The sequence below is a fragment of the Syngnathoides biaculeatus genome, chromosome 12 (genome assembly GCF_019802595.1).
Source record: "Syngnathoides biaculeatus isolate LvHL_M chromosome 12, ASM1980259v1, whole genome shotgun sequence".
NCBI classification, from domain to species: domain Eukaryota; kingdom Metazoa; phylum Chordata; class Actinopteri; order Syngnathiformes; family Syngnathidae; genus Syngnathoides; species Syngnathoides biaculeatus.
This window is the reverse complement of record NC_084651.1, coordinates 8,007,167-8,035,015: the sequence shown is the minus strand read 5'-3', so window position 1 is coordinate 8,035,015 and position 27,849 is coordinate 8,007,167. Positions and strand designations below refer to the sequence as shown.

At 43.4% G+C, this 27,849-nt stretch overlaps 1 protein-coding gene and 1 long non-coding RNA gene across 6 annotated transcripts in view; one reads left to right on the top strand and one right to left on the bottom strand.

Moving 5' to 3' along the window:
• Positions 1-25,700, bottom strand: part of rgs7a (regulator of G protein signaling 7a) — a 71,410-nt gene extending 45,710 nt beyond the window's left edge. For 2 of the 3 annotated variants that reach the window (XM_061836326.1, XM_061836328.1), the window contains exons 1-2: positions 25,531-25,700; positions 21,434-21,554 (exon numbers count right to left, since the gene is read on the bottom strand). In XM_061836326.1, coding sequence (XP_061692310.1) covers positions 21,434-21,511 — 78 coding nt within the window. In that variant the 5' untranslated portion in view covers positions 21,512-21,554; positions 25,531-25,700. Of the gene's footprint in view, positions 1-21,433; positions 21,555-22,728; positions 22,834-25,530 lie in introns of all 3 variants that reach the window. The other variant, XM_061836327.1, reaches the window with a different exon arrangement.
• On the top strand, positions 829-24,115 carry LOC133509405 (uncharacterized). Of its 3 annotated transcripts, none has more exons than XR_009797327.1 (7): positions 829-974; positions 3,434-3,493; positions 3,620-3,695; positions 8,920-9,046; positions 14,464-14,927; positions 15,017-15,067; positions 24,032-24,115. It is a non-coding gene; the product is annotated as an uncharacterized LOC133509405 (long non-coding RNA). The 3 variants fall into 3 exon arrangements; XR_009797326.1 differs by having other exon boundaries at positions 14,393-14,927; XR_009797328.1 differs by having other exon boundaries at positions 3,434-3,522; positions 14,393-14,927.
• Positions 25,701-27,849: the final 2,149 nt, after the last annotated feature.

Below are 27,849 nucleotides of genomic sequence, written 5' to 3'. Positions count from 1 at the left end.
GTCTCCAATTAATGTTGCATGTTTTTGGGATGTGGGAGGAAACCGGAGTGCCCAGAGAAAAACCACACAGGCACGGGGAGAACATGCAAACTCCACACAGGCGGGGCCGGGATCGAACCGGGCTCCTCAGGACTGTGAGGCCAACGCTTTACCAGCGGATCCACCGTGCTGCCAGGGATGGTTGTCCATACAATAATTAGTCCTGTGATTGTCTGACGAGGAGTCCGGCGAGGAGTTCAGGGTGTACCTTACTTCTCTTGCCCCCCAAAAATGCGCTAAACTCCATCTTACCTATGGCATAAGTAAAGTGACCGATACAGTAGATAGACATGCAGGAGACGTGAACATTTTCTTTCGTTAAAGTGTGCTGACTGTGATGATGGCGGTTAACTCAATTCACGCACGCACTAGAGTTAATCCGTCATCGCGGCAAGCCTGTTAGCAGTGTCCAAAGTGTCTGGCTGTGCATTTGAAGAGTCTCCTCATTGGCCACCGGGGAGTAAATTTACCCCGACCGAGCAGAGTCGAGCATAACAAGGAAACGAGCGAGAGGAAAACAGAGAAGGGAAGGGAGCGAGTATGGAAACGGAGGTGTGTTGGGAATAGAAAAGAAGTGATGTGCTCTATTTTTAGATATAAAAAGGTGGGTTGGGGGGGTCTTACTCCCCAACTCCTCCTTCCTCTCCATCCTTCATTTCCCACATTCCTCCTTGGCACGTGCAACAGACGGCTGCGAGTGTCCTGAATAGCAATAAGAAAGAAGCAGCTGGATGCTGGCAGACTGACATTCTGCCTTTTCTTGTCTGCAGAGACCCAACAAGGAGAGGAGAAGTGTCGGCGAGGGCGTACACAAACACTTATGAGGACGCGTCGCCACTTTGACATTTGTACTACGGAGCAATGATGATGGACACCTCACAGCGTCAGTCACTTCTGGAGTGGTTCTACCATGGCGCTGTGCGAGCCCTTTAAAGGTTGACAGGAGAAATGAATGCAGTCGTTTTTCCTTTTTTTATACAGTTATTGTGTGGGGCATGTTTGCTGCAATGTGGATGGGTGGTAGCATTGAAAAGAAAGGCATTCATGGATGCACGATATCTTGGTTAAATGTTTCTGAAACTGCTTCAATAGCACAAATAATTAGACTGACTAATGCAGACTAACAGGACTCAGAAAAAATGGAAAATATGATCACTAACAATGAACGGCAACACAATACTGGCCAATAACAAACAGTCTACACAGCTATAGCCGGACAAGCACTATATGCGTGTAATTCATTATTATTAGGAGTAGTATTGGTATGATTCAGGGCGGCATGGTGGATCAGCTGGAAAGTGTTGGCCTCACAGTTCTCAGGTCCCGGGTTGGATCCTGGACCCGCTTGTGTGGAGTTTGCATGTTCTCCCCGTGCCTGTGTGGATTTCCTCTGGGCGCTCCGGTTTCCTCCCACATCCCAAAAACATGCAACATTATTTGGAGACTCTAAATTGCCCCTAGGTGTGATTGTGAGTGCGGCTGTTTGTCTCCATGTGCCCAGCGATTGGCCGGCGACCAATTCAGGGTGTACCCCGCCTCCTCCTGCCCGTTGACAGCTGGGATACTAGACGTTCCCTGTGACCTTTGTGAGTATAAGCGGCAAAGAAAATGGATGGAAGGAAGTATTATTTAATGAAGCTCTTCACCTCAACATAGTTCCTTTGGCACCAAAATGCCACAAGAGGGCACCAAAGCTTCTCATTTGACAGAACCTGAGCACAAAACCCCCTGTTGGGAAGTTTTACAAATAATGGAGGACAGTTTTTTTCGGGGGGCGGGCAAACAGCTTAAGGATTTTATGAATTATAATAATGCAGAGGAACACTGCATACATTAAGAGAAACAAGAGTCACCATCGGCAACCAAAGGAGATAATCACGCCCAAGAACCACAATTACTACCAACAACCATGTAACCAATAACATGAACTCAGGCTTTCTCAATAGGTGCAATAACACCAAGACTACGGAATCCTGCTCGTGCTGACCTTGAGACTGTTTGAATTGCACAAGGTTACTCCTCAAGCACAATTCACCTTGTTGCTACAATGACCAATAACTGCAATAACCATGCGTGATTGTGCCAACGTTGTACATTTACAGCAAGCATGCGCAATACAACAATTATGTGTTAAAGCAGTGATCATCTACACAACCGCGCACACTAGCATTGACCACTTGCACTAGCACTGAAATCTTCCATATTATTCATCTGCTATTTTTTTATTGACGAATGTTGTTAAATGATTGAGGTGTAACTGATTCCTGCACGCCAAGGTGGATATTTTACAGCTGCATTGCACCAGAGGTGAGATCCAGGGCAGCACCTCTCGCACTCCACGCATAGTGAAACAAACTCTTATTTGTCTGCCTTTCCATCATATTTCAAGCAAACGGCCCCAGAATTTTTAATCAACGGCAGGTCTTTGCCGTCAGCCTTGTCGAGCTGGAATCAGCGATAAATATCCAGACTGTCTCGCTTTATACGCACCCACACATGAGGCTCTGATGCAGACTGCATTGCAGACAGTGGACCTCGCGAATTTATTCCAACCCAAAATATTGTAACCTTGACCTTGCCTTTTGTTTGTGCAAACTCAGATAAGATTTTTTTTTTCCCCTCCAGCACACTGAGAACAAAAACTCCGATAATTCTGTCAACGTTCATATCCAGGAGAACTGCACCAAGGGTGAATTAGGAGATGCCTTCCGCACTCATCCATCTGAAGAGATGCAAAATAATAGAGGTGCATTTTATTTTTGCGTACGAGTCGAAATAAACAATAAAAAAATACTTGTGCTGTGATGCTCTTTTAAAAAGGAAACACAGTCAACTGCGTATTCCAAAAAGGAATGCATGCAAATATGACTCAACATGAGTCGTGATCTTAATATGTAAATGAATACGATCAAAGAATCGATGCAAATACTGACTACCAAGTATGTTTTACCCTTTACTCAAATATGGACTTGCCCACAATAGGGTAGACATTAGTTACAAATGAAGATCACCAAGCGATTCATCATGATTAGAAAGCCTCATTTAAAAAAAAGTAAGACAGAAAGAGAACGAAAGAAAAGCAGCAGCATGTGGACTCGAGATCCGGTTTGGTGCGCTCGCTAAGCTGAGCTAACAGCGCAACGCAGCGAGTCTCAGCCGGGTGTCGGGTGGAAGCTGCTCATCTACTTTTAACCTGCAAGCTGTGAGTGTTTGTGCGCCTCTGATGATGACTTGAAACGGGCCCAGCTTTATGCAAATCCGCTCCCACAGTGTTTGCCAAAAGAAGTTTCTCAACTGGAATGGTAAAACAGAATACCTGATGGGACACCGGGTAGCGCTTTCCTCATGAAATTCATTGTCTCAACTGTTTTTTTTTGTTGTTGTTGTTATGCAGCGTGAACGAGGCAGCGTGCGGAAAGGTCACCGACGGCCAAGAAGAGGGCTTCACGGGCACGTATGTGCAGTATATCGTCACACTTTTGGGTACCACGTTATGGATGTTTTATGAGTAGTTTCTATTTTTGGTCTTTTACGTGCGGAGGGATCCAAATGAAACCTTAACCTCTTTAATCTTTGTTAGATCTTGGTGTCAGAATTGGGATCCTAGACCATCACCGCTGGACTCTCCTTGCTTCTACACCCAATTGTCTTCCATGGTGAGGTCCATAATATTCTGTCAGCTTGCAGAAACTGCTATGTATTACACACTGATTTTTAATGCCTAAAAGACCCTATAAAGTACATTCAAAAATTTGTCAGGGTTGTTAACAACTATTCTCTGAACTGCTGTTTCTACGAATTTATTCATGTTTTTACATATGTGAGAGAGGAAAAAATGTAGCATACGTTCTTATTGGTCTTATTGGGTGTGTGCTGTACTCGAGAAGACCAACATATACATAACACACATATCTGTGTCTCCATCAACAACTGGAAGTTTCCTCCTCAGAATATAGTGGTAATTGCAAGACTGAGGGTAAAAGAAAAAAGTAGTAGTAGTAGAAGAGGCGGAACAAGGCTAATGACTGACCTGCAAGACACATTATATTAATATACAACGCAACCAATGGAGCTTTCCGACCTGTCAATCACTCGTACAATAATAGCCAATCAGATAGCCGCATTGTCTTAACCCCTGGCTTGACACGCCCCTCTCGCCGTATTGTCCCACAAGCAATGCTAGTTGTCAGTAGCGTGCGCTTGGAAAAGTTAATTTTACGAAGAAAATGGTCCTCAGATGCGCTTGGGGAACGTGCAATTCTGATGAAAGATATCCTGCTAGGTTACAACTGGCCCACTTGATTCATTTTCCAAAGCCTAAAACACAGTTGACGAAGTGTCTACGATGGATTAAGGCTTGCGGAAGACCCCACGTACAACTCGGTGTAAAAAATATCAACAAACACAAGGCTGCATGTTCGACGGTAGGTGAGGGAGAAGTATCTTCTCTGAGTTTGATTGAATTATTACCAGTGTTTTATACATTGCAGGAGAACAACTTAATGAAAGGTGTAATGTTTTGTGCCGAAGACTCGGGTTAGGGATATGCAAATGCGCCATGTCATGCAAGAGAAATATCTATTTGCCTATTTGTATCAAATCAGACTTTTAAGACGGAGCACTGGGTTCCATTACGAGCCAAATCAAATGAATACACCGGCTCACTTATAAAGACTACAATGATATTAATCGTGATCTTTCCAAGTAAAAAGTACCCACCCTGCTTTACATGCGCAGTACGATTCCAATATGAAGTTTGTAAGGCGTCAAACTTTTTTGCATCGATCGCCAAAATTTCGCTGTAACTCTGACATTGAAGTTCTGCTCCGTCCAAAATCTTAATTCCGTGTACATATCCTTGCGTGAATAAGTTCAGATCTCTCTGTCAAACTCTCTTGGGCAAGTCTGACGCATTTGGCAAAAAACATACCCCAATATTGTCTGGAATACGTGAGAATCGACTTCAAACATGTTCTGTTCAATCGGCGTTTTTGAAGCTTGTGGGACATGGCTCAGGGGGCGGAGCTTAAGATCGCCATGGGAAAGGTCGATTGTTTCTCTATTTGTGTCAGTTAAGAGCAAAAGATTCAGGTCACTTCCTTATTGGCTATCATTCCGGTTCACATTCAAATAACTGTGACTTAAACCACACACGTAATCACTTGCGATCGACATTTAATTTCATTTTCGGCTAATCTTCCGATAAACTAGCCTCTACAGATTTTCATCAGAAGGGAGGTTTAAAAAAAAAAAAAAAAAAGATCAAATTCATCCCGTGTTGTTGTTTCTGTTTAGCTCGAGTCCCCAATAAAGCTATGAGTCACAATTGAATCATTTCACACAATAAGAAGGGATGACTGTACTGCAGCGGGGTTTGAATAAATTGCTCTCACCCCCACCCGTCATCTCTTTGTGAGGATAAAAGCCGACTGGAGTGGCACCGTGCTCCGAATCGGGCTCTGACGACTTCAAAGAGAGACGAGAAGGATGTGAGAGGAGGATGGATCCGGCGGGGGTTAGCGGCTGGTGGTGGTGGTGGTGGGGGGGGGGGGGGGTGTTGTCAGCATAGATGGCACCAAAGCGAGAGGCACATATCTACTCCACGCAGGTGAAGCGAGCAGACAAAGTTGGTTTTACAGCGCAGGTGCTTGGGCAGCATCAAAGATGTGAAGGTTGGACAAAAGGGAGCGTCGGGGAGGTCACGGAAGGGAGCAGAAAGGGGAAAGGAATGTCGATAAAATAAAAGCCGAGGACGCGGGGAGCGGGCCAAAGTTAGGAGAGAATCACAAGAAGGAAGAAAACCACATCCTTGATCCCCGGCTGGCAAAATAAACTGCAGCGAAGCGGAGGCGACGCACGAAACTCTGCGAGTCGATGACAAGATTTGTGATTGCTGTTGACTTTTGAAGGCTGCAAATACGATTTGGGCTCTGGCAAAGAAGTGGCGCGGTGTGGAAAAGTACATAGAGGCGCAGTCGCAGAGGAGAAGTGCTCGCGCCGGTGACGCTGTTGTTCCTTGCCTGAATACTTTCATCGCATGAATGCAAAGGACGTTTGTTTTGCCACTCAGAAGCAGACAGTCACTATATAATGCCTACTTTTGTAAATACTGCTCTGCAGCTAAGTTCCAGGACTGAATTCACAAAAGATGTACCATCATTTCTTGATATTCTTTCTTGAATGCGTGCTATCCACGAGAAATCGTGGTATTATAAATCTCTATTCTCCGTCCCAGCACGGCATAGTTCTTCCCAGCTTGGAAGTGTCAGATGCTCAGGGGATTATGAGCATCCGCATTGTCATGGGGAAGCACCTCTTGTGCAATGAAGAAGACAAAAAGTGATCTGGGGTTGTCGTGGCAATGCCAGACGAGCTATTTTCTTTTTTATGAGCCAGTCTTAATAATTTCCACGATGTTATTTCAAAGTATACAGTAATTACTACATAACAGTGGCATGTCAAGTAAGTGAAATGCGGGGAAATTAATTAAAAATGTATATTGCTTGACTACAAATGTCAGATTTTTTTTTTTTTGGTTGCCTTTATTTTGATTTGACTTCGTTTTGTTTGGTTATTTTGTTTTCCTGTGTCTGTTTTTCACGTCATCTACTCGCGAGGTTTTCGCCACCACGTGTCCTCGTCCAGGTGTGCCTCATTTTCTTGTCAGTGTCCATCCTTAGTTTCCTTCAGTCATTGGCTTGCGTTCAGTTCACCCACACATTTCATAATTTTAAGAAAATTCACAGTTGTTGCCTGCCCTCCCCCCAAAGTGTTTGTAATTATTTATAAACACCGTAAGATGGCAGCAAGGGACTACTTTTGTGGAAATGGAACTTCACAACTCACCTCAAATAGTTTCTCAGGTGTCCCCAGAAGGTTTTGAGCAGAAAACAGTGATTTAGGCAACCTCCCCAACCCACCCCACCTCTGAATAAAAAAAAAATTCCAAATATGCAAATTCAGAAACACCGAACCGTGAACATACGCCGTTTTACTGTAACACAAATTTTTTTGTCTCGCTTTTTTCGGGCGCTATGAGATTTTACTGATGTTAAATATATTTTGGCTCATTTAAAGTTGAAAAACGGGAAATGTCAAAGTTTTTAAAAAATAGGTTAGAAGTAGAGACACCACCACAGATGCATTATTTGCCTTGAGGATGCTTGTGGAAAAGTACAAAGAACCTCAGAAGGAGCTACACTGTGTCTTTGTAGACCTAGAGAAAGCCTATGACAGAGTACCAAGAGAGGAACTGTGGTACTGCATGCGCAAGTCGGGTGTGGCGGAGAAATATGTAAGAATAGTACAGGACATGTATGATGGCAGGAGAACAGCGGTGAGATGTGCCGGTGGTGTGTCAGAAGAATTTAAGGCGGAGGTGGGACTGCATCAGGGATCCGCCCTGTGCCCCTTCCTGTTTGCAGTAGTAATGGATAGGCTGACATGAGGTTAGACTGGAATCCCCTTGGACTATGATGTTCGTAGATGATATTGTGATCTGCAGTGAAAGCAGGGTGCAGGTGGATGAACAATTGGTAAGATGGAGGCACGCACTGGAAAGGAGAGGAATGAAGATTAGCCGAAGTAAAACAGAATATATGTGTGTGAATGAGAGGGGCGTAGGAGGAAGAGTGAAGCTCCAGGGAGATGAGATAGCGAGGGTGGATAACTTCAAATACTTGGGGTCAACAATACAGAGCAATGGTGAGTGTGGTAGGGAGGGAAGAAACAGGTCCAAGCGGGGTGGAACAGTTGGTGGAAGGTGTCTGGTGTTCTATGTGACAGAAGAGTCTCCGCGAGAATGAAGGGCAACGTTTATAAAACAGTGGTGAAGCCAGCCATGATGTACAGATTAGAGACGGTGGCACTGAAGAAACAACAGGACACCCAAAGTTGGATGGTTTGGAGACAAGGTTAGGGAGAGCAGACTTCGATGTTTTGGACATATTCAGAGGTGAGAGAGTGAGTATATTGGTAGAAGGGTGCTGAGGATGGAGCTGCCAGGCAAAAGAGCGAGAGGAAGACCAAAGAGAAGGTTGATGGAAATTGTGAGGGAGGACATGAGGACAGTGGGTGTTACAGAGGAGGATGTACGAGATGGGCTTAGATGGAAAAAGATGACACGCTGTGGTGACCCCCAACGGGACAAGCCGAAAGGAAAAGAAGAAAACGAAGGTTAGAAATAGAGACTAAACGATGGCAATGGAGTGCGTAAAGGATAGCCCTTTTTCAAGAAACGCAAGGTCACAAAGACCAAGCGATACGTCCAAAAGTGTTTCCTGTCCCCTCTTCGTGCCCACTTTAGGGTCTTCGCCCTTGTTCAGATCATCACAAAGGACGCAGGCTTTTTCCATTCACAGCTCCCGACAAAGGTTTCGCCCTGTAATCATTCCCTAAATGTTGAGCTGGAATTAAATGTCCAGACAAAGGCGAGGCCCGAGTCAGCCGCTATCTTAATGCTCAGGCTCCCTTCGACCCTTATATAATCCAAACAGACAGGACTAAAGGCTCCAGCTGTGGCAGACATACACAGATGGAGGCGGGGGGGGGGAGATAGAATATGACAGAGCCCCCTTATCTTCGCTGTCTTCACAGGCCAGCTCAAAGTCGAACATTCCGATTAGAAACATATTTTCACTAAGAAAATCCACTTAATCAATCGTATGTGATCGTTTATATTCACAGGTGGGGAAATGGGATTTATTGCTTGGTACTGATACCCAAGCCGCCGGTTTTTATCCTGTTAAGAAGCAAAAAAAAAAAAAAAAAACTTTTATTTCATCACAGTTTTCGCAGTGTGGCCCAGAAAGAAACTTCAAGGAATAAATTAACATGATGGGAAATAGTCATTGTTTTCTGCTTTTCTTTTCTTTTTTGCAGATGTGCTTTCTTGCAGATTTGAGTGGGCCGATCAATAGTACTCTCTTCCAAGGATGGTTCGATACCTCCTTTAATCACGTCCAATGTCGTTAACCCAGGCGCACCTCCGAGTATCTGACAACGCCAGGTACTGATCCAATGTCTTTTTTTGTTCTGTCAAGACAAAACATTGATCAACCAATTGCAGACGTTTCAAGATGATAGCAGAGACGTCCCATACGTCGGTGGGATGGGGTGGGGTGGGGGGGTTCCGATACTAGAGTTTAACTCAGGACTCGGGTCTTCACTTGAAAGTAGCTGTGGAACTTCGCTCAGCCTAGCTGATCATATCATGGCCGGAGAAACTGTATAATAGGAGGAGTTATTATCCCTTATCCATCCATTTTCTTTTACCACTTATCCTCACAAGGGTCGCGGGGAGTGCTGGAGCTTTTCCCAGCTGTCAACGGGCAGGAGGCGGGGTATACCCTGAATTGGTTGCCAGACAGTTTTAGGGCACATAGAGACAATCACACCTAGGGGCGATTTAGAGTGACAAATTAATGTTGCATGTTTTTGGAATGTGGGAGGAAACCGGAGTGCCCGGAGAAAACCCACGCAGGCACGGGGAGAAGATCCAAAATCCACACAGGCGGAGCCGGGATCGAACCTAAGTCCTCAGAACGCTTTACCAGCTGATCCCACCGTGCCGCCTATGGTGCAAACTATTAAAGGCAATTTCCCGTGTGTCACCTTTAAGCTTTTTGTTTTTCCATCTCAATATTAATAGCAGTTATCTTAGTTCTACCCTAATTTGACTGTGGATTTTTCAAACATGAATTACTGTAACCCACTCATTTGATTACATCTTAACATGCTGGGCAATTATTTTCCTCGCTTAGTCGTTCGAGACTTTGCAGTTAAAGTGCTGTAAACAACATTTCGCTACATTGACGGTCCGATGGATTATCTCGTGTTGAGATAGCAGGACGGCGCCGCTATTGACTGTAGCACACGAGCCCCTCTAATTGGCATTTAGGTATTGACCACGGCAAATATGGACACGATGGATTAGTCGGAAACGCACAAAGTCGTGGGCCAATCGTCCGAGCGGGCCACGACGACACGCGTTTCCATAATTTGCAGTTTCAGCTGCGGCAACATGCGTGTTTTCCGACACGCGGAGAAGATGTACAAAAGATTTCTCTGTAATCTTGTAATTATAGATCAGCCCACCTCCAACCACCTCACCCCCCACCCGTCCTTCTTTCTGTTTCCAAATCTTCTGATTACAACGTGAAGGAGAAAGGGGCTGGGAAAAAGCCCGTCAATCTCACTCGTGAGCAAAAAGCCACTTGTATGACTCGTCACCGACTGAGCATAATTAGGAAGCGATATCGATAAGATGTCATAAGGAGTATGGAGTAGCTATACAGACGTGGTTGAAGGGCGAGACTTCCTGTCGAAGGAGCGAGGCCCCGGAATTTATGCATTCAATAAAGCCTCGTACGGTATCCGTCATACAGCCGTGTTGCAGTAATGCAGGCACGAGGCAAAGTCTTGTACCCGCGAAATGATCTTACGTCGCTGACGGCCTACGAAACGGGCAGATCAATAGCTTGCGCTAATACCTTTGCCTTGCTTGTTAATTCTGTTTATTCCTTGGTTCATTACTGGGTTTTCGCCGGGGGGAGCAGAAACTGCAGCTCTCGCTGTGCAGCGACAACACCTTACCAAAGTGTGAACAGCAGCATTGCGCTCATAATTGCGCCACCGGAACCCATGTTTCACGCGGACGTTTTTTGCGGATGGATGCAGGGTTGGGCTGCTTGTAAACTTTTGTCAAAGACAACAGAGGAGCTGCTGTCTGTCTTTTTTTTTTTAAGACACTTTGCGTTATGTAATGTTTATATAATGCCGTGAGTGAGGTGAGTGGCAGAAAAGGCTAATTACTAGCGCGCTAATGCTAATCACGAATGCTAACCATTTAGCAAAAGCTAATTTTGGTTTATACCGTGGACTCGGTACCTAATATACTGTATATGTATGTGGTGATAGCGATTATTCAAAATATTCTGAAGGCCTACATATTAGTAATGTGTAATGTATTCATCGCGAAGAGGTGTCACGTGACCTAAAGCATCGCGAGGGCTCCGATCCAGCCATTAAGACGACACGCTGACTTCAGGGGACTGCGCTTATGAGCGTCTGGTAAAGTGGCGTCTAATAAATAATGTAATAATACAGACACTAGCAGGAAGAGGCGCGCGCCCGTCGACAATCACTTAAGGCGGGCGTCACTGATGAGATGGGATGTGATTTGACTGCAAGCCCTTCTTCGTTTCATCACCATTTGTGCTCTCGTGTTGCTCCTCCGTTCTGTCGCTCTACTTAATTTCTTTTCATAAAATATCCTGTAGATTTGTTATTAGTCAATACTCACCAGAAGGTGTATGCGTAAAATGATACCTACCCTTAATTCTGCCGGGATACTGAGGCTCAGTTTTTTTCTTCCTCGCTGTTAACAATATCTAGATCTAATAATTTTCCACATCTGGCTAAAATATTAAAACATACCATACCGGACATACAGTCCAAAATACATAATGAAAATACATCTCGCATTGGGCTTTCTCTCATTAATGTCGAAGGTGAACTGGAGCCAGCAATTCCAAACAGGGAGGTCAAAGTTCAGAACTGTGAGGTGGACATGCCAACCACATTTTACTGCGCTGCCAAAGAACCACATTAATAAATGTAATATTAAAATCAAAAATTACATTTGCTCTGTATCTAATCTTGAATATATGTACAATATACATATTTTACATTTTTCCCCCTGTGATTGATTCATTTTGATCACATCTTATTTGATACCAATTCCCCCATTTGCAATTAAAATTACCAAAGCTTTGACTCCGTTTGTCAACCGTTTACTTTTTATCCCAAACGTCATTAGTTTTAGTATTTCCTTTTTGATGCACTGCACAGTGAATTGATTTATTAAGTGGAAAGGAATCAATTCGAGCCAGAAATGCACGGAGGAGATTCACAGACCGAACGGAAATTGTGTGAATACACCCCGAGAATATGAGGTCCACAAAAATGGAACACCAATATTTTCTCATGTGACACAAATAAGGCCAATAACATTAGGTGATGATGCAACTAACATGTAAGAAGAGGCGGCTAGAAGGGAGCTGTGTGTGATTCATGCCGGTGCTACGGTCGTAAAAAAAAATGACTGTAATTATATTTAATGTAAGGTTACGTGCTGTACATGTGACTGTGTCTCTGCTTCAGCCCTTAAGTGCTTCAAGGGGGGAGACTAGTACGCTCCTTTTACCTTATTTTCTGCAAAGCTCGCGTGCCACCAGGGGACTGGTTACGGCAAAAGCGATCCATATTGACAGACGTGTAAGCGCCAGAATGCAAAACTGTACACTTTCCCCCGCACTGGTGCATGGAACGAAAACGGTATATGTACAGTCGAGGATTAATGGAAGCCAACCAAAGTGACTGCCGGGAGAACAATTACTGCGTGCCCGTCGGCAGCCGGGATGTAAATATGAGTGGACCGGTGGCTCGGCAAGCCCGACACTACACGGGATAATGTCCTATTCCGTTGCTACGCGTGATTGCGATTGCCTCCGAAAATTGCAATCTTGAGAGGTGCTGTTGATGAGCCGAAATGCAAACGAGCGAAATGAGCCGCGCAATACTTGTAAAAACTGACGGAACCTGAAGGGCCGAAAAACACAAATGAAGGAAGGACTTGGAGTGAAGTGGTGTGAGAGGTTGATTATTTTTTATTATTTTTTTTGTGCAGATGTATAAAACAATAATAAGTCATGTTTGGGACAAGCCAGATGTCACAACAACAAAAGAAAATGTTAAGCGCTAAAGTGGGTTCATTAAGTGTAATTAACCCAACATTCACATCTACACAGTCACACACATTTTTACACGTGTGAGTTCAGCTGGCCCGTTTACAAGGCAGTTAGCATGGCTAGCTCCATGCGCCTTGCTTGTGTTTTCATGTTCTCTTTGTGATTTGGCTGCTCGCTCCGTTCACCAAATCGCCAAAAGTGCACCGGCGACCGTGGCTCTCTTTTCTTTTTTTGTCACTTCACTCGAGCAGACGAGTAGTAACCCATTGGTGGGCAGCGTCCCATTTTTGGGACGCCATGATTTTCACACAATATAGCCTCCAGTATATCAAAATATTGAAGTTTTAATCTGAAGCCATAGTTTGGTATCAGGAGAGGATAACTCATCGGTCAAAGTTAGCACTGAGTTATTTCCTTTCCTTCCTGACCCAACATGGCTGCCTCAAGTACACATGGAGCGTTTTCCAAGAGTTTGTCTTCAAAATTCTAATCCATCAGTATTATTAATGTCTAAGGGTCGTTCTAGAAGCAAGACAAATACAACAGCAAGTAATAAAATGTAAAAGCAATCTTGTACATCTAAATCTGCAATTTAAAACATTCGAATAGAATGTGCTGTGAGTGCAGTGAAGCCATCCATTCATCATCCATTTTCTTAGTCGCTTATCCTCACAAGGGTCGCGGGGAGTGCTGGAGCCTATCCCAGCTGTCACCGGGAAAGAGGCGGGGTACACCCTGAACTGGTTGCTACCCAATCGCAGGGCACACCGAGACAAACAGCCTCACTCAGAATCACACCTTTGGGGCAATTTAGAGTGTCCAATTAATGTTGCGTGTTTTTTGGGATGAGGGAGGAAACCGGAGTGCCTGGAGAGGAGCCACGCAGGCACGGGGAGAACATGTAAACTCCAAACAGGCGGGTCCGGGATCGAACCCGGGACCTCAGAACTGTGAGGCCAACGCTTTAACAGCTGATCTACCGTGCCACCTGCAGTGAAACCAATGTGAGAATGCTCGATTCTCGGCGTTCAGATGAGAACTGACGTACAACGTTTGATGAGACAAGACGGCAAAACACACCCTAATTTGTTAATTGGGCCGATTTTACAACAACTGGTCCAAATCCCGAGAGAAAACTGCTTAAAATACTAACGGCAAGCGGCAAGGACATAAAGGTTTTTGCTTTTATATATCTTTCAGCCTCTGTGCTGCACAGTCGTAAGACCCCGGTGAGTAATCCTGTATCCAAAAGATTTATATTGTACACGATGTGTAGTGTATTATGTGGTACACGCGAAGCACACAAAAGGGCCTGGCTGGTGAGCGATGATGTTCCCTCCTCATGCTGAGTGGCTGTGAACTTGTGTTTTAGGCTTGCATTAAAAATTCAGCACTCTCTCTCTCGCTCTCTCTCTTTCTCACTCTCTCTCCCTCTCTCTCTCTCCATGTCTACGCAGCGTTCGCCCTACATAACGCGACACGGGGGGGGGGGGCATGTTCACGCATGCATCGCCATATTATTTATGCCACACACACATGATCAGCCATACACATGCCCTACGGGCCAGTGGGAGTTTTACATTTATCTATATTTTTTTTTTCAGCTTCCTGAAGAGTTGACGTCTTTTCTAAATAAGAGACATTAGTAGACTTCAGGAGGCATCCTTCTCCACAGCATGCCCCTGACGCTGTCCAACTGTCTTGTGTCAACTGTCGAGACCTTCAAGTTCTTGGGAATTAGTCTCAGAGGACCTGAACTGGGAGACTAACATCAACTCCATCCTCAAAAAAGCCCAGCAAAGGATGTACTTCTTGCGGCTTCTGAGGAACCACGGCCTGTCACAGGAGCTGCTGAGACGGTTCTGTACAGCGGTACATCCAATGAGTACTGTGCACCGCCATCACTGTCTGGTTTGGGGCCGCCACATAAATAGGACAAACTCCGATCGCAATGGACAATCAAAACCGCTGCACGGATCGTCAGCACCACGCTACCTACTAACGAGGACTTGCACACAATACAAAACTAGGTCCAGAGCAGGCAGGCTCCTTTCGGACCCTCCAGATCCTGGTCCACCAGTTCTTCCGGCTCCTTCCATCTGGAAAGCGCTACAGATCAATGAAAATCAAAAGTAGCAGGTATTGGAACAGTTTTTTTCCCTCTGGCAAATTAAGTTATTAAACTCTTGATCAGCGACCTAACATTTTTCTGCCTTGTGCCATGTTAGGACACTCACTCACATCCTGCTGGTCCATTCAGAACCGAGTACCGCAAACAGGTAAAGGCCCTCTGCACAAGCTTAAACACATTGTGCGATGTTAACACACTTAGCTCTTACCTGTACTGAATGAAGAATATTTTACATCTTGCACGACTCTTATAATAGTTCAGATAAACAAACGTCTCTTGCTCTTTGTTCTTGTTGCAATGTCGTTCCTTGTCTTTGTTCTGAATGTCGTACCAGGGCAGCACCGACTGCCGGAGAAAAATTCCTCGTGTGTTTTTTACACTCTTGGCCATGAAAGCTGATTCTGATGGAATGTCCGGGGTCACTTGGATGAGTTGTTGTAATTTTACAGCGTTGCTTTTTATACGCAAGCGTCTGTGTCCACTTGAGCGCAAAGTACAGCGTGAGTACTTTTGCCACCTCCGGTAACAAGTGCCCGGTTTTGCTCTCGTCTTTGAGGGAAATAGACATCGCCGGAGAACTGATCTGCAAGGAAAGCGGGTCAACAGCTCGACTCGTTCATCCATTTCCATTAGAGGTTATTGGAACGAGTGGATCAGCGGACGGTCGGCGGAGCGAGGTAGCGCCGAGTGCGAGAGAGGACACGGCTCTGATCCTGGTGGAAGGACTATTTAACTACCTTAACCAGAGAACTCCCTGTTGGCTCGTTACGTAACTCCCGACGGTAACCATTGAGGAGACGACAGCGAGCTAATATCAACACTGGCCGCAGTGTTTACACTGTGAGTTTATGACATTCACGCACAAGAAGGCAGACGAGACGTCGCCGATAAAAGTGCCTCTCTTCACTTCAGAATATTTTTATTTTACTTTACTTTATGTTTTTCCTGAGGGCGCGACCCAGTCAGAGCGGGGTCACCGCCTCGACTCCCATCTAAAAAGCATTTGGCATCCGCCTGACCCCAAGACCGCAGCCTTCCCCTCAAAGTTTGACCCGAAGCCACTCCAGAAAGCGGCGTTTTCATCCTGACTTCCGTCACGGCGCTCTCCCTTTTTGTGGTGCGCCCGTATCTGGGTCAGGAAGTGTGCGCCGTCACAAAAGTTCATTAGAGGCAGCGAGTCGGATTGTGTGTGTGAAAGCGGCCCGACCGAACCCCCTACCCCCCACACCCCATTTTGAAGAAATACATTCAAAAGGAGCTCAAAGTGGACTAATGATGCGATAAGCTCGAGTTTTAGATGTGTCCGGAAATAGAACGGAACCGAGAGTAATAAGAAGTATTTTAATTTCTAAAGTGTTGAATACAAAATAGTTTTGGTTGGATTGCTGCCTGCGAAAAAAATGGAACAAATCACTTTGAAGAGGACGTATTCTGGGGAAATCTACTTTTAAATTGCTTGTATAAAACATTCTCGGGTGCCCATCCACCTATCCTACATGAAATCAAATAGCCAGTTAATTTCTTTTTTGAGATGTCCTTCATTTCTGAAAATATGCCAGCGAGCAAGCCGGCCTGAATTTTCCCTCATTTACATAATAACCGCCCACACGTGAGTTTCTCCGGCCACGATTTGGCAAGCCGCGGCAAAGAAAATATTAAGCAGAGCTGCGCTGAGTTTTGATGACCAGATCAATAGGTGTTAGTTCCTGATAAGCAGAGTTGTCATGGTGGGGGTTGGGGGGGGGGGGCGCTGGCGTTTGTCCACTCCACGTGTCAGCTGCACACACCACAAACTTAACACGGATACACAATTAGTGTACTTTACCCTTCCGTTACCATGGTCGCAAAAGCCGGACTCGGGATTGGTTCTGAAGTAACGGGTCAATAAAACTGCCCAAATAGTTTCAGTTTCTTGAAATAATTGCTTATAATCTTTTATTATCATTGGCTATTTTGAGTATTTGGAAGAATACATGTTACAAATATGGTATTAAGGCACCTACGAACTGTTTAAGAAATTAATAGTACATATTATATTATGCTACTAATTAATTAATTACAATCAAATTCTAATTAAAATATGTATTATATATTGTATAATATTATATAATAAATATATATTGTTATATATTATAATATATATAGTAATAATAATAATGATAAATATAATCAACTTTGCATAGGTCTATTCATTGACCAACATTGTAATTCATTTCCAACAGACAACAACAGTAGTTCTCGAACTTTTTTAAGTCAAGTACCACCTAAAAATATACTTCTCTTGAAGTAGAACCATCATGACCAATATTTAAATATGTTAGCATAGTGGGCCCAAGTGTCCATCAAAAAAAACAAATGTTAATTTAAAAAAAAACAGAACGGTAGACACCCACGTATTTGTGATTATCCAGTCGCAAATTCATTTTTTTTTTTAGTTGAGAGGGTCTAACACCAATAATTCATTTTTTTTTTTTAGCCGATCTCCCACATATTCATGTATTTCCATATTTGCTTGTTCATGGCAATTAAAATGACCAAATTATTCACAAAATTTCACTATTCGTGATATAAACTGAACATGATTCAATTAAAATGTATCGGACATAATTGCACCTAAATAAATTTCAAACAGTTATTCAAAATGAAATGCAAATTTATTGCACTTCAAAGTTAAATGCAACTGAACTGTACCACTGTACTTCATACCGCTAGAGGTTAGCCACGTACCTCACTTTGAGAATCCCTTGACTCCAGTAAACATGCAATTATTTCATGTTGACCGACAGTAAGAAAAGGATTATGTACCGTATTTTCCGCACTATAAGGCACACCGCATTATAAGGCGCACCTTCAATGGATGGCCTATTTCAAAACTTTTTTTCATATATAAGGCGCACCACATTATAAGGAGCATAGAATAGACGCTACAGTAGAGACTGGAGTTATGTTATGCATTTATTAGAGACACTATTGATGCATATATACGGTGCACTGGATTATAAAGTCGTCAACTTTTGAGAAAATTAAAGGCTTTTATGTGCGCCTTATAGCGCGGAAAATACAGTATATGGAAAGCAATTTTTAAAAAAATATTGCATATGTATCTACTTCATTGGCCATACTGATCTTGTCACCTTTCTTTGATTACTTCCTGAAAGGGATGATTCAGAACACCAACACCGGCCCACCAAATCCGGTCTCACACCACATGGCAGCGATATTGCCTAGCACACCAGCGCCATAAAAGGCCGTCGATCTATGATATCATGCTAAGCGCATCCTCTTCCCGCCGTGCGGGAGCAGATGGAACGTTGAAGGGTGAAGCGGACAAAATGGCGAAAATCGACATGCAGCGCCTGACTCGTGCACGAGTAAAATGAGAAAATGTCCACTTTATGGGTGCACCTGAACGTGAAGTAAAGCATTCAAGGGCCCATCGGGGCAGCGATACATGTTATCACAAATCAAGTGCTGTAATACTGTAGATCATACTTCATTATGGAACTGTACCATCTAGGCTAAGTGAATTTAGCTTTAAGGTTTTACACGCCAGGAAGTAGGAAACTAAAATGGATCAGCCACCATTGTGTGTGTGCGTGTGTGTTATCTTTTCGCGGATAATAAAGTCTGGGCCACCGGGGAAAAGAAGCCTCTCCTCTTGGCAGGGAAGCAATTTCCAAAAATGGTTTCATCTAAATGCAGAATGAAAAAAAAAAAGAAAAAAAAAAGATTGCAATCAAATGAGCAGTGTCCACACTCGTACATCTTTGTGTCACATTACAGGTATTAAAATTAGAATTCTACCGCAAGATTTAAAAATACATTATCTTCCAGGGGGGAAAAAGGCTCCATTGTAAATCTTTTTTGCTCTGTCGGCATAGTACAACTGCGTCTTTAAAACGGAGGATTGGATTGGATTGGATTGGATGTTATTGCCTTTTGCCTTTATCCTCGTGAACATATTTTAAAAAGCAAAAAAAATCAATAAGCATAATCAAAGGTTGGAGCAAGGCTCGGACGGGAGCTGGCGTGTGAATCTTTCGTCGGATCGTAATGGGTTAATTAATCTGTTTGATGTGTGAAGCTGGGCTGGATTAAGGTGTCCCAGAACTCCACTGCCCCCCCCCATCTCCCTTCCCCTCCCTGTTTTTGCCATTCCCGAAATACACGCCCATCACGCTCCAACATCCCGCCGGTGTCCTTTCTCCTCCATTAATGCAGATAAAAGTGCGTTGTAGCAACGTTATCTACGCCGCTGCACGTTCGGGGGTGCTACACGGACGCACCCGCGCGCTCTATAAAGCTTTGACGTACGATGCGCTGCCTGCGCGAGGGGAAAATATACAACACGCTTCATGGGCTAACGTTTCAATACTGCCCCAAAATTAGCAACAATGTACAGTAGGAGAATTGTGTTCAAAATCACTGGTGAGTGTGCTTCCAAACGGATGATTTGGAAAAAAAAAAAAAACTAAAATCTGCAGCAGAAGGAGGGGGATATGAATCCGATGCATCAATATTCCATGCTGTTGTATAAATAATGTACTACAAAAGATAAGGTGAAGATGCATTATATATACAGGGTATTCCATTTTTTTTACATCATTTCAAAGTTGAATCGTTTTTCCCAACCTTTATTGAACCAAGGGAGACTTTTTTTTTTTTGCATTAGATAAAGCTGGCCGCACACCACCAAATAAATGTTTTCAATATTTCCTGAAATAATGATTTTGAAATTGCTCACAAATGTATTTAGTGTGGAGTTGGAGTCTCTTTAATTAAGACTGAATGAGGAATTATTCTGTTGTATGACTGCCAACAATGGATACACGGGTTCATTTTACCTTCTGTACTCTAGTGGACGATCAATTAATTGTTCTGCCTGTCACTGTACGTCACTATCATAGAAAGATGGACAAAGATACTAAAAATAATACTATAATGAGCTACTTGTAGTAAATAAGTAGTCATTGTGGAACTAACTAATTAAGTAACAGAGGCTAATTCCTCACACTGTTGGTCATCATCATCTCATATTTAAACAATATGTAAAAATGTTCACATATATATTCATATACAGTACAACCTTGGTTCTTGAACACATTCCATTCCAGAAGGCGGTTGAAGAAGTGATTTGTTTGAAAACCGAATCGATATTTCCCTTTACAATTAATGAGAAAAGAAGTAATGAGTTCCAAGCCTAAAAAATTGGCTTTTTAAAGCATTTTTTTAGCTTTTCCTGATAATAAACTGCATAGTAGAAATACACGTATAGTTAAAATACTTTATATAGTAAAATAATTTAAGAAATGTATTTATGTTTTGCTTAAAATGTATGCTTTAATAGTAGAGTAGGCCAGCCCGGGAGTGCATTGCCGTGTCTGTAGTGACTTGGCACCTGGCCTTGTAAACTTTTTTTTTTTTTTAATTAACAAAAGTGTAGAATAACTTTAAACAAGCAATAATAATGAGGGGGGGCAAAACATTTTTTTTTATTTTTACAAAAAGTAACATCCAAAAACATTAACTCGTAACTCTGCGTAGAGAGAATGCGTTATACACAATAACAAAGCGCGTCGTGGGTCAGCTGGTCATGCCGCGCACTTTGTTATTTCGCGTTTTTTCGGTGTCATGAGCTAGGCTGGACCAAGGCCAATAGTGGCGTAGCCACTGCTCTGGGCTGTGACACCTGTCACCGCTCACGGCTGTTTCACCTTGGAACTGTAATTAGACTGCGTATTTGAGTTGGAGTTTTTGTCACTGGCATTTGCCTGTGCGTTGTGCATTGTGCCCTGAGGTTGTGAGTTGCATTTGCTGACAGTAGGAATCTTCACCACTGAAAATAGTGTAGTGTTGAGCTATCCTCGTCAAAGTGTTTCTGTACCACTTCAGCTTGAATAAAACTATGCCTAACATCATATCCTCGTCTTGGAGTCCTGCATTTGGGTCCAGCCCCGCTTCGGAGGTTCGTGACATTTGGCAGCGTTGGAATTCACAATAACAAAACGCGTCGTGGGTCAGCTGGTCCGGCCGCGCACGTTATGTTATTTCCGGGTTTTGTCCGGAGCGTTCGAGTTCCAATTTTCGTTCGAAAAGAGAAGCAAAAAGGTCTCGAAATTTTTGTTCGGAAACCAATTTGTTTGAGAACGAGGACGTTCAAGAACAGAGTATTCACTGTATATATATATATATATATATATATATATGCCAGTGTAGCTAGTAAAAGGAATTTTTCCCAAGGTTACAGTGTGCAGCGGTCCTTTTTGAGGACATTTAATAAAAATACACTAACTGGAAAAAATAAAAAATTGTCTCTACCTATTGAATTCTAGAACATGTAATTACTTAAACTGTGTAATCAAATTTCAAGTGAGCGTTACAATGTAACACCCTGCATGTAATCCTGTTTTGTCCCATGCCAAATTCCAGTTGGTTCTATGTCCTTCACGCAGTTTGCAGTCAGGTAAAATTCAGCAAAAGCCACAAAAAGCGCACACAACATCAGCGAAACTACCTTTCTGTAGACGATCATATTGGGAGACTCGTCCGCCACCCCGTTGGTCCCCTGCCCGCCGCTGTTGGTCTGTGCCATGCTCCGGTATAAGCCGCTCTGCCGCAGGAAATGTCGGGTGCTCCTGTGATGGGCAGAACGGATATTTGAGTCCGTTTGAAGGACAATGAAGCCGAAAGGGCCGCCTTGCCCTCACCTGACCGCAGAGAACGCCACAGAATTACCTGGATCGTGTTTAAACATATTTGACATTTACACACGGAACAAATGTGCTGCTCTCTTGTCCGCCTGTGCACCTGTTCACATCCCGGAAGGTTTTCACAAGGACAGGGATTTATTATTATTTTTTTATTCTCCCCCCCCCCCCCCCCCCTTGGAGTGTCAGGGCAAGAGGACACACTGTGAATCCGAGGCGGAGGGGGAGGCAAAAGTTCAGGAAGGAAATGTAATGTTCTGCAAGTGGTCCCAAACCCCCCACCCCCACCCCTGCGGGCTTTCTGCCCTAAAGACGTTTTCACCATTCTGTCATCGAGTTTTGTTTACATTACAGCACCCGAGTCAGTACTCGAGGTTCTAAATTCAAAACTAGGGAAAGAGCAACATTAGTCCAGAGAACGACGGTGCCTTGAGATACAAGTTTTATTTGTTCTCTGAGGAAACTCGAAACACTCAACTCAGCTTTACCCAGTGAAACCTACAAAATGGTCACTAAAATATTGTACTTTATAAAACAGTAATAACATACACTAATTTAAATAGGATGTAAAGAACTCAATATAGTTTTTTTTAATGTGCATTGTGATGAATTCATTGCAGCTCCTTCTGGTGTGTGTGACTTGGCCACCAGGAGGCAGCGTAATACACTAATGCAAAACACAGATAAAGAAGAGTTTCACAACTACCGGAAATGTCTTTACTTGTCTTTTTCGCTGTACGCAAAGATTCTATGGCTGTGAGTATTGCTATATTGTCGATGGATAAACCATATGTCTAAAAAAACTAATTGTTGAAATGATTATAACATGGATAACAATACCAATTTGAAGACTTTCTTTTAAAAAAATGTCTTCCAAACTGCTGCTTGCTCTCAAGTGAACCAAGTTGTGTTCACTGCCACTATGTCTCCAGCAGTTTTATATACATTTTTATGCATGCTTTTTATATACATTTATACTTCTATATATATCTCACATCTCAAATTTTGCTCGCTAGTAAAAAAAAAAAGGACTGTTACTCATATCTCAAGACAGAAGTCTATCCATACAATGTATTGCATGATTAGGGGTACAGTAGCTTACTTTTTAGAAACTCCTTCTGTGTGATGGGCTAGGCTTGGCCACAGCCAAGAGGGGCCAGGTCACCTCTGACCCCAGTCACCTGTCACAGCTGGTTCGCATTAGGCACTGTAATTAGACCAAGTATTTAGTTGGAGTTTTTGTCATTGGCATTGGCCAGTTTGTTGCCTTGTGTCAGTGTGTTGCGTTCCCTCCCAGTTGGATTCTCCACCACTGAGAGTAAGTGAAGTGTTGCGCTATCCTCGTCACAGCGATTCTGTGGCCTTTGGTTAATCCCGTCCTGTTATGATCATTAGTTTGCCCCATAGTCATCGGACCTTGCTTTACGTCTTTTGGATCTTGCCTACCATAGCCTATCTGTACCCCTGCCTTGTTTTGGACTCCTTTTTGGAATCGACCTGTTTCCGAAATAAAACCACGCCTAACATCATGCCCTTGTCTTGGGGTCCTGCATTTGGGTCCCCACCGCACCGTTGGTACAAGATATTCTGTAGCGTTAACATTTTGACTGACAATGCTTTTACTGCCCCCCCCCTCCCTGAAAAGATACAGACAGTTACACTAGAGTCCCACAAGCATTCCAACCAGGTGAATTAGTTTTGACCAGAAGCACCAGGTCAATCATACATGAGGTAAAAAAAAAAAAAAAAGTATTTTAAATAGTAATATATAGCATATCCAAAATATTTAAAGTGAAAAAAAAAGATACACATAAATACCCCAAATATCCAGGACTTGAAATAATGTAAAAGATTAGTAGCCTGGTTTTAAGGAGTTCCTGGCCTACACTTGGGTGCCCAACCCTGGTGAGGTACAAAAATGGACTCCTATTGTACCCTTAGGTCAAAGAAAGTCATATTGTAGTTTTCACGGTACAGACAACATTTACGTACCCAACACGGCAAATTATTCATCTCCAAGGTAACTGCTCATCTCCTTTCCAAAGAATAACCCTTATTTCTACAAGTCACGTGCCGAGAAGTACCCATGAGGTGAATCGGTTTTGGAGGATGCAAAATTGTAAAGTACCTTGTAATTACTAGTGAATTAAGTAGTACTTATAAAGATACTACCACAGTTATCAACCCTTTATTCCCAATAAATCATCAGCTCTGTTCAAGACCTAAGTGCTGCGTTGTCACTGTCAGAAATGAACTTTCAGTAGACGCCGTCCAAAAAAAACGTACGGAACATCGTAGTACTTTGCTGGGGCGATACAAACAAGTCAGTTGTTTATGTTGCCATTATGTTATGTAACTGGAACTAATTTATGTAATAACCAGCACTTTTGCCAATTACTCGACAGCTTGCCTGGATGAAGATCCGATACGTTCAAGCCGCGGCCAAACTACGCTGTCTGAAAGCCAACGACTGTATGTCGAAGCCAAAAGGTAAGCAGAGCTGTGTTTAATTTGATTGGACGCACAGATGAGCATAACGAACAACTTGGTTTCTTGATTGATCGGTGAAGTTGATGGCATGGCAATGGTCAGGGTGGGGTTGGGGTGGCCAATACTTGTGTTTGGCAATATGTCCGCTGCATGCGTCGCATACACTGATCCACTCGCTCTTTGACAAGTGTATGAAGTGCTGTTTCCAAGAGTGAAAATACTTTTGTTTGTCAGGGCTATTACCCCCCCCCCCCCCCACACACACACACACACTCTAGCCTCAGCTTCTTCCACTTGCCGCATTGAAAAATATCGCAATATGTATACAGTATATACTGAAATAATAATGCTCTTTTGTCAATTTAGTTCCAAAAGTCCATACTGGTCTTGTTTAGTTGAACACTAAGTTGTTTTTCTTTGGTAGAAATGGCATCAGGTGTATACACTGGTCAATTTGACTTTTCTTAAAAATACCTTTTTACCTCAATTGTACCAATTGTGCCATCTACTGGATGAGGATTTAATTGTCCTGGGTGGCTCTAGACATCACTCGTATAGACAGAGAGGGCACAAAAACGGCAAATAGGTGAGTTTCTCAATCAAATAAAGGACAGATCGAAGAAATAATTCAACAAAAAAGGAAAGACACCACCATCCATCCGGTCATTTTCTATACTGCTTATCTTGTCGGGGTCATGGGGAGCGGCGTGTATTATTGTTGACATTGGGCAAAAGGTAGGTGGCACCCCGAATTGGTCGCCAGTCAATCACAGGGCACATATAGAGAGAGAAATATTCACGCACTTTTACATTCACATCATCACAAGGGGAGCACTGAACCCATGCGGCCTGTACGGAAGTCAGCTGAATGTACCACTACACTATCAGTGACTGTACACTAATTTCATATTTTTTTTTGTTTTAAACTGAGATTGTAGAAACCATCAAGTGAATGGACTGAGCATTCGGCAGATGCTGTAGAAACAGTACACCGTTCCCTGGAGGAGGCACTCCACAATGCAGCTTAGACACAGCAGCCACTCGGGTGCTCACATATAGGCAAACGTAGCATGTGCACGTTTCCGCTCCGTCGTCGTTGCTGTTATTTATTCCCCGCCACACTGCATCGGTGCGTGGATATTAAGCAGCCCCCACCATTTAGGTGGCATGCAAAAAAAAAAGAAAAAAAAACACGAAGTGGTGCATGCGTGCGAGCTGCTCGTGCATGAGGCTGCCTTGTTTCTTGGCCAGCACCTTGGACAGCGATCAACAACGCCCCTCGTCCGCCCGTAAACACAGGACTGGGGGGGAGAAAAAAAAAAAAAAACGGGACAGACCGCGTTGTGTGTCTTGTGAGTGGTCGTGTATCTGTGTGTTGTGTGTGTGTGTGGGGGTGGGGGGGGGGGGGGCTCACCTGAAAAAGCGCGCAGCCCCCCAAGGCTGGTGGGACCCGGGGATCGGGACGTGCGCGGACGCCGTGGACCCAGCTGGCCTTGAGCGTTGTCAAGCGGCGCGCACAGGAACGCGAGGCGGGCTCATCGGCGGCTCCAGGAGGCGAACATTCGGCGGACTACACTCGCTGCCCGTCACACGCTCTCTCACTGCCTCTCTCTTTCTCTCTCTCTCTCTCTCTCTCTCTCGCTCTCTCTCTCCCACACTTGCCTCGTTCCTTTCTCCCCGCTATGCTGCGAAGCACGCGGGCGCGCACCCTTCTCGCTGCGCCGTGGACGCGCATCGATCCCCGACCAATCGCGTGTGCGGAATAAATTGCAGACCGTTTTGGAGACACACGCCTAACTCCCGTAGATTTTTTTTTTCCTCGGGAAACATGATGTTCGTAAATAGAATTGACCACAGGGCATTCCTAGAAAGACGAGGTGGTCTTAATTATAGCTACAAATTGCATTACTCGCAATAAATAGGGCACTGAAGCTTAGAAATTAGTCAGAATAGCCAAATAATTGACTAAATTACTTTGCTTCTTAGCCCATCATAGCGCATCATATCATCCGCCAGATGTATTGCGAGTGGATTCTTTATGATAGTTTACACCAGAGCCATGTGACTGGCAATAATATTTCGAGGCACGACACTACTGTATTTTTGAAAAGTTAATTTTAGTTCCACAAAACCAAAATTAGATTTTTTGAGGATATGAGGGAGATACAAGTGCTGTATAGTGACTGTAAATTTAACTCAATTAGAATCATGCAGTGGTTTGGCAGGTAGTGAACAATTCTTACCCCTCCCCTCAAAACCCCCACCCAAAAAAAGAGGCATCAAGCTGTTTGTTGCCACTTCCAGACCTAGTCGAATTTTACTGTGAAACAAAACATAAAACAAGTACAGTTACAGTTTGTATATTTAAAACCACCGTGTAGCTTTGACTTAGTGTCTTTACCTTAATGGCAGCAAACAGTGCAAAACACCATAGACGGGCTAACAAATAGCATTAGTGTCACTGTTCTAACTATATGACAATGGTGGCTTCAACACAAACGGTGGAGCAAAACACATACACAAACAGCATAATAGAATAATCAGTCAAATGTTCATTTAATAGCAGCAGATGGTACAAAACACAATAGATGAGCTAAGAAATACGATCAGTGTCACTGTTCTAACTATTTGAGCAATGGTGGCTTGAACTCAAACGGTGGAGCAACACACATACACAAACAGTATAATAGAATAATCACATTGATATGTTTGTTTAATGGCAGCAGATGATGCAAAACGTCATAGATGGGCTAACAAATAGCGTCAGTGTCACTGTTCTATTTGAGCAATGGTGACTTGAACTCAAACAGTGGAGCAACACACATACACAAACAGTATAATAGAATAATCACAGTTATATATTCGTTATCCTTTGTGAAATATGACTAATATTACTGCAGCTTACTGAGTCAGTTATGAAACTTCTTCTTGTGTGTCTCTGTATCATAGTGTCCTCAGGTGGCCTAAGGGTGCACACCCGAAGGAGTAGCACAATCTTTGTTGAATTGTGGCAAAAACTGGTTATTTACATTCTTTTGAATTGTCATTTTTTTTATGTGAAGATAGAATGCCGTTATTCCATATTCAAAGACCCAAGATGTTTTGCTTTTCTATGGGCATAGGTTGGAACTGTATAATGGAATTTCTTTCCATATCAGTGGGAAAGATGATTTAGGATACGTTTTAAAAATGACAAACATGGCCATGGAACAAACTAGGTTTGGATCTCTAGATGCGACTCGATATAATTTGCCTCTAAAAAAAAAATCTAAAATAAAAGTAAAAATTACAATTAGCACACAGGACTAGCATCTCTATGTTGATTTGGATCTATGTCAAAAATGTATTTCTGCTTTCCTTCACAGGCTCGAATGCACCACTAAATTGGTATATAATGCAACACGTACCCTCTTAAGGAAATTACATCACCCATCCATCGACCTGTACAAGATAGGTAGAAATTAATTCCGCCGCAGCTCGCTCTGTTATTGAATCGCGGCCCGTCATTATACTGAATATTATTATTATTATTATTCCTCCGCCGAGGCCATTTGCGGGCGCTTAACACAAGTATTTGCACGTTGAATTCACGCGCAGACCACAACACGAGGACCTACAAAAGCCCCATTCGGGGAGGTGATCCGGGAAGGATTATCTGCAACGCCCACGTATTATGGCGGGTTTTCAAAATGTAAATAAAAATCTGGATGTTTTTCGGGGTTGGTTCTGTCTC